The sequence below is a fragment of the Phocoena sinus genome, chromosome 17, assembly GCF_008692025.1.
Source record: "Phocoena sinus isolate mPhoSin1 chromosome 17, mPhoSin1.pri, whole genome shotgun sequence".
NCBI lineage: Eukaryota > Metazoa > Chordata > Mammalia > Artiodactyla > Phocoenidae > Phocoena > Phocoena sinus.
In genome coordinates, this window is record NC_045779.1 from 47,478,279 (window position 1) to 47,485,410 (window position 7,132).

General features: G+C 38.9%; 1 protein-coding gene across 3 annotated transcripts in view; it reads left to right on the forward strand.

Annotated features, from left to right (window-relative positions):
- Window positions 1–5,748, forward strand: part of RIMS2 (regulating synaptic membrane exocytosis 2) — a 452,082-nt gene extending 446,334 nt beyond the window's left edge. For all 3 annotated transcript variants that reach the window (XM_032610227.1, XM_032610225.1, XM_032610226.1), the window contains 4 exons: window positions 336–448; window positions 758–859; window positions 2,225–2,364; window positions 2,870–5,748. In XM_032610227.1, the coding sequence (XP_032466118.1) occupies window positions 336–448; window positions 758–859; window positions 2,225–2,364; window positions 2,870–3,088 (574 nt within the window). In that variant the 3' untranslated portion in view covers window positions 3,089–5,748. The remainder of the gene's footprint in view (window positions 1–335; window positions 449–757; window positions 860–2,224; window positions 2,365–2,869) is intronic.
- The last annotated feature ends 1,384 nt before the right edge of the window (window positions 5,749–7,132 follow it).

Genomic DNA, 7,132 nt, shown 5'->3' on the forward strand with positions numbered 1-7,132 from the left:
TTAAATAATAGAACCTCTGTCATAGTGCAGCTAAGAGATTCAGTATGCTAATGCCTGTCATGGAATAAGTGCTCAAAGTGTACTGAGTGCTATACATAGAAATCACAGTTCATGCCCTCCAGACACGGAAAAGAAAGGCACATAAACAGAGGCTTGCAATACAGGACGAGGGCTGCTAGAGGATAAGGAGGGAGAGCCATGGAGGTGCAGTGGGGAGGTTGGGATCCAATTAATGTAAGTGGCAAAATAGTGGTACCAGCTGCTCCTGCCACGGAAAGGGGGCTAGATGGAAACAGGAGTGGAGGGTTTAATCCTGTGTGTTATTTTACTTTTAGTCTGATTTTCCCTGGTGTCCGCTTGGCCTCTGATAGCCAATTCAGTGATTTTCTGGATGGCCTTGGCCCTGCCCAGCTAGTGGGGCGCCAGACTCTGGCCACACCTGCCATGGGTAAGAATTTGTCACGTGATTCATTGTTTTTCTTTTAGATTATTGAAAATCACATTCTTTAATTTCATAGGATCTTTAACAGTATTATCAGGAATGAGTATCTTAGATTTAAACAAAAAACTGTGACTAAATTTTTCCATTTTAATTTGTATGCTTTTTAAAGTAAAGTATCATTGATAAATTTTTAAATATATTTGAATTTAGGAAAAGATTTAGGAAAAGATGTAGGAAATGATGAAACAATGTTAAACCAAGGTCTTTGGCACAAACATTTCTCTCACTGTTTGTTTCTTCCTCACACGCCATTAGGTGACATTCAGGTAGGAATGATGGACAAAAAGGGACAGCTGGAGGTGGAAATCATTCGGGCCCGTGGCCTTGTTGTAAAACCAGGTTCCAAGACACTGCCAGGTAAGAACAGAAGAGATTCTTCTATTATTGTTCATAGTCCACACTTTTCAATTCAGAGACTTTGTTTTTGATTAGATACTGGAAACTTTGCTCTTAAATGATCAAGGATACTAATAAATGAGACAGTTAAGTGGTAGTTTGTGTGTTTGTCCTGAGTGAGCACCCAGTGAGAGTGGCCAGATGGGGATAAGACAAGTCGTTAGATAAATTTTGATAAATGAGAAACCACTGCAAAACAAAACCTATCACATTCATTTTGTATGACATGTACATAAGTTCTTGTTAGCTAGTGTTTTGTGTTATTCTTCAGTTTATCTGGAGCTTCTAAATTCTCCTTAAGAATCCTTAGAGTCCTGGAATTGGAATAAAAATAGTTACAGGTTCCCAAAGTAGCATAAGCCCATATGTAAAGGACATTCTAAGATTCTTACTTCCTGTAATGTATAGAGAGGCACCATTATAAGTTTTTATTGTGATGTCACATATTTCATACCGAAATGTCATAATCTAAGGTGCTTCGAGCCATGAGGAATGCCACAGATTCCAGATATCTGATGCAGAGATGTAGAGAACACTGGATCTGATGTATAGAACAATTCTGAAACTTGGTTTCTCCCCTCAGCACCTCCACTGACTGAACTGTAATTTTGAATCTCTAGCTTCCCTGTCCCTGCAGAAATTCCAAATTGTAATGTATGTTGTTACCTATTGTACAACCTTGCTGTGGTGATTAAGACGGTTGTGTTCATAAACGTCTTGGCGCTTAGTCAACTGACTCTGCTAGAAAGAATTCTGCAGTTTGTACATGCACGAAAATGTTTTTATGAAGAGTCTGTCAGAAAAACTTGAACCCATGGTATTCATAATTAGTTGCCTCTTCCTGGCTAATTTGAACATATTACATCAAACCCCACCCCTGTTGTGTACCCACACCATCAATAAATAAACCCTTTTGAGTGATCAATGATTTGTGGGGATGGGTGAGTAAAACAATCTAATTTCAAGCACGTTTAATTAGATTTAAGTATTGACACATGAAAAACTGAGCGAGACATCTTTCTTGAAATTGTTAGGGACTGGAAGCATTTCTCCTTTTTTTAACGCGGTTGTTCAAATCCATATAACCAGTTGATGGCAAAATAGTAATCAACTCAGATGCTATGTTAACATTGCCTAAAACTACCTGAATGGCTGATAGTTATCGATTGTTTAGCTAATGATTTTGACATAATGTGGAAAGGCCAGTGATTTTTGACCGCTGGATCTTCCAGCCTAAGGTTAAGCTGTGGCAGATGTCACCTGTAAGCTGGGTGTTCCGTAACCATAGCTCATCACTTAACTCTCCTCTGTGTTTTCTTCCCCAAGCACCATATGTAAAGGTGTATCTATTAGATAATGGAGTCTGCATAGCCAAAAGGAAAACAAAAGTGGCAAGAAAGACGCTGGAACCCCTCTACCAGCAACTGTTATCTTTCGAAGAAAGTCCCCAAGGAAAGGTTTTACAGGTATTTACTGAATTATATATTCCTTACCTAAGAAAGTGTCTTCATGGAGTCAAACTTTGTATCCAACATCTTTTCTTATCACATCCTTTTCCATTCCTCACAGCTGAAATTCTTGGGAAACTTCAAAGTAGTGGCCAGTGCTATAAAGCTATACACACTAGGGAACTATCGAGATATTCAATATCCTGTAATAAACCATAATGGAGATGAATGTGAGAAAGAAAAAAAAAAAGCTATACACACTCTTGTTTCCTTTAAAGTGACTATAGACTTGTAAACCCCCGTCACACATAAGCTCCCGTCTTCCTTGATTGCATATGATCTTAACACTCCTGTAAAGTTTTCCTCACGTACCTTCGGATTCTAGCAAAGACAACTATCCCAGCAATTAAATACAACTACATAACTTGATGTTTGATGTCAGCACACTAACTGAATGTATTGTAGTTGACAAGCTTTTACATACATGATTCTACTGACATTGCTCTTTTAATTTTGTCAACAGATCATAGTCTGGGGAGACTATGGCCGCATGGATCACAAATCCTTTATGGGAGTGGCCCAGATACTTTTAGATGAACTGGAGCTATCCAATATGGTGATTGGCTGGTTCAAACTCTTCCCCACTTCCTCCCTAGTAGATCCAACCTTGGCCCCTCTGACAAGAAGAGCTTCCCAATCATCTCTGGAAAGTTCACCTGGACCTTCTTACTCTCGTTCATAGCAGCTGTAAAACTGTTGTCATAGCAACCAGCGTTACAAAAAAAGAAAAAAACCCACAGGTCGCAAACCCTGGTAACACTGCATGCTTAATGTTGTGTCTTCTGAGCCTGTTTCTAGGGATACAAAGCGATCCTGTGTTCTCAGAGGAAGTTGCACACATTGTGCCCTAAAGAAGGCCCTCAGGTGAAAGAGCGGAGCTATGACGAACTATCAGGTTTGGAGTTCAATAACACTCACGTTTTGGTCCAATCTGAAGCCATGGATTAATCTCAAAGAATCAGTTTCATGCAACAAAAGCCCTTTTCAATGGCACCTTTATATTTTTATCATTCCTTTTTCTTCATTTCTCTGACCCCAAAGTCCTGTGATGCCACAGAAATGGAGCTATCCAGCCATTAAGCCATGTTACAAGTCAAGGCATGAAGTCCTAGGAAGCATCAGGTGAAAAGCAAGAGACCAAAGACTTGGTCCAGGACAAAAACGTCAGCCCTCCTCTGGACGGGGACGGGAGCAGCCAGTCCAGTGTGACAGCGTGAACAGTGGCAGACTTCAGAGCTCCAGCAGGCATGGCACCCACTAATGCCAAGATGAGTTGGACTCTGAAAAACAAAATTCTGTGGCTCCACTGTACTGAATGAAATTAAACTTTTTTTTGCATGGACACAGATTAGCTGAATACTTAAATTATTTTCTTGGGGCTGCAACTTGCAAAAAATAAAAATAAAAATCAGCCATTTTCAACAATTTATATTATTTTTAAAAATAAATTTCACTAGTGCATGGTTTTAAAAAAGGGAGAGAATGCAACAGGGTGATACAAAGACACACCATGTTTATTCTTTAAAGTAATCATAGTCTGTGTTTTGGCAGACATTACAGAAGAAAATACTTTCTAGAAAATACTTAAAATTCTCTTCATGTGACAAATAAGTATAACATATTCAATTTATTTCCATGTTAAATATACAAATATTAAAGTTCAATATGTGCAAATTGTTCACATCTTTCTTCCTCTATCTCACTTTTCTTCTTCTCTCTTTTAAGCTTTTATTTTCTTTCTCCCTACCAGAGTGAACATTATGCTAAAAAATTACAAGTTTTTGACCTGATACTCTCTTATACCCCATGTTTGATTCAGAGCTGTAGATGCTTCTGAATCTCTGAATTTCTCAAGGCGGGGAAAAAACTAAAAGCTTTCTTTATTTCAAGCATGTTGAAAAGGATTTTGCAACATGACTTGGGAGTACATTAGAGCAAGTCAGCATGTATTTGATAAAGAAGATATTTGAACTTTTGCAATTTATTGTACAGTGCATGGTAATTTTATTTTCATCTTCAAAGTTCAGTTTACAGGAAAATCCTAAAATCATGTGGCCATTGTAATGTCTAATAAATTTGTTTTTAGCACCAGCATTATTCGTACAGGGGTTAAAGTATTATTTTTAGAAGGTCTTAGGTTTTGTGTTTTGTTTTCTAGTTAATTAAAGCATGAAGCAATTCCTTTAGCCAATTTCCATTTACTATGTGAATAGAAACGCTAACAATTTGGAGCCCTGAAACCCAAGACTGTTTATTAATTCATTTATCTGTAGTAAAATTCAATTTTTCACAAATTATATTTCTAAAGAAATATAGCAAACATAAATTTGCAACAGATAATTTTAAAGCTCCAATTTTTAGGTGACTCAAAGAAAGTCAGTCTGCCTATTAACAGTTCTTTGATGCCATCACCAAAAGTCTACACACGAATCCCCAAAATCAAACCCCTGCCTTTGGTTTTACAGACAGTTATTACCATTGGGTGGTGCTGCAAGGTCAAATTTCTCTTAAGTTCCCCGACTTAGGAGAAGAGTCACCGAGTAATGTAATAAACCACCCATATTTCTTTGTTTCTTTCTGTGCACTTTGATAACACATTCTTATAGATGGATTTTAACTTCTTGCAACAACTTTCGAAATCCACGTACATACCATTTGTTTAAGGCCACGCACAAAAATTGCTCTCTTGTGTTCCTTTTTAAGTTCAGTGTTGACCATTCAAAACTATCATGCTTGATATGGTGCAAAAGTTAAAAATGAGTATCACTAAAAATGCCTTCTCTTTATGTGGTGCAATACGAAATACACCGAGACTGTGTCTTGACATTCTGAGACCTAGGATGGACCCAGGTAAAGTTGAAAAGAACGAATAAAACTCTACGGAAATAATTTAGACACTTGTGTACCAGCAACAATTGACTTACTAGACCTATAGTGTCTATACTCTCCCTTAGAATAAACGTTTACCATTTTCCTGATACTAAGATGCAGTCACATAATCTTTTGTGCATATTCCTATATAAATTATTTCTAATTTTAATAAGAAGGACATGACTGTATGGAATATTTGTACATACCTGTCATTTATGCAGTATTTATTTTAATGTTGGTGTATTTTTTTTTTTAATTTTCACATGTCTGCACCTCGACTTGTGGTTTAGTCATGTAAATAGCACTATTCCAGTGACCATTGCTGCCCTGTACATAGTATGTTTTAAAAGTAAAGGGAATTCCAGCTGGAAAAAAAAAGGGCAGATTAGTCCTGTAATGAACACCAACTAATGGAAAACTCAAATTCATTCTCGTGATGGTATTTAACACTTTAAATAAAACATTTTCTTTGCAGACGTTGCGTGCATGGCCTTCTGACTTCTTCCCACACATTCCCAAGCCTGCTACAGCTCATTCCCTGAGCCCGCACATGATTTAAAGACAATGAAATCATCTTTTCCGCCTCTCCGTAACAGAAGCAAACCGCTAGTCCTAGCAGATAGCCCTCAGTAGAGCACTTTAAAATGCCAAAGGATTTCGGCTCACATCATTAAAATTGGTTGCTTTTAAAACAGATTATTGCAGAATTGAGGTGCTTTCTGATGAGATGACTCAGCAACTCACAGATTTAAACGAGTGAGATTTCTGAGTCAGTGTGGCCTCCACTGACAGCAGTCAAAGAGAATCACGCACAGGCTCTGCCATTCCCTGGTTGGAGATGGCGAGGGTGACAGTTGGCACTATGCTATGTGTCTCCACTGATGTGTCAGTTCAACTTTGCGGGGGACTGGGGTGGGGTGCATTTTCAGTTGGGGACACACACGTGGTAACCTGACATGGAACAACTGATATATAACAGCCTGTCCAGAGACTGGCTTCTGTCGCGTGAGTATGAGTGGAGGAGAGGGTCTCTCCATACCCTTCTAGGGTGGTTCCTCAAACTGCGAGAAAGAACCCCAGCAAAGTTCCAGTGGAAGTCCTCCCCAGCTCTAAATTTAAGAGCGAGTTTGATTAATTAGAAATCCAACTGAAATCCAAACCTAGTTTTCTCTCCATTCCTTGAACCAGCCATTTCTTTCATTTCCAAGGACTCGATTCCAGCCCAGTCCCCCATATCTATCCCATATTTTCACTATTTAATATATACTCTCTGCTCTAGCAAGCTATGTGCTATTCATACACTCCTAAAAATCTCCTTGCCTTTTTTATATGCCCTCTCCTGAAAAGCCCTTCTACTTTCTCAGAAGTGATCCATGTTAGTCCCTTCCTGCAATTCCTGGCTCAGGACTGAGCTCTCCTGTACCAGTTCCTGACTAAACCCTAACCACATGGCTGCATCGACGCCAACACCTTCACTTTCCCAGGAACTCCAGACGCCGAGGGTCCACAAGCAAAGATGAAGGGCATGATGGTCACTGTCATGGGGGCTGTGGGAGAATTGGCCAAGAAATCACCAAAGCTGTCTGTACTGACTTAACCTTTAACATTCTTGGCATAAAAATCACATTCTCTGCATGTTTGTCTCCACTCACATAGCTCATGAGGCCTCAGTATCCTCTAGCATCCATGGACTGAATGAACAGAAGTTCACACATCCACCTTTGGTTTGTGAAATGTGTATTGAGAAGCAGTGTGTAAGAGGGAATAAAAAACAAAAAAACAACCTACAGCACTCAAATTCTTCATATGACTTAAGTCACTTAGTCTCTCTGGCAATCATTTCTTCACCTGGGAA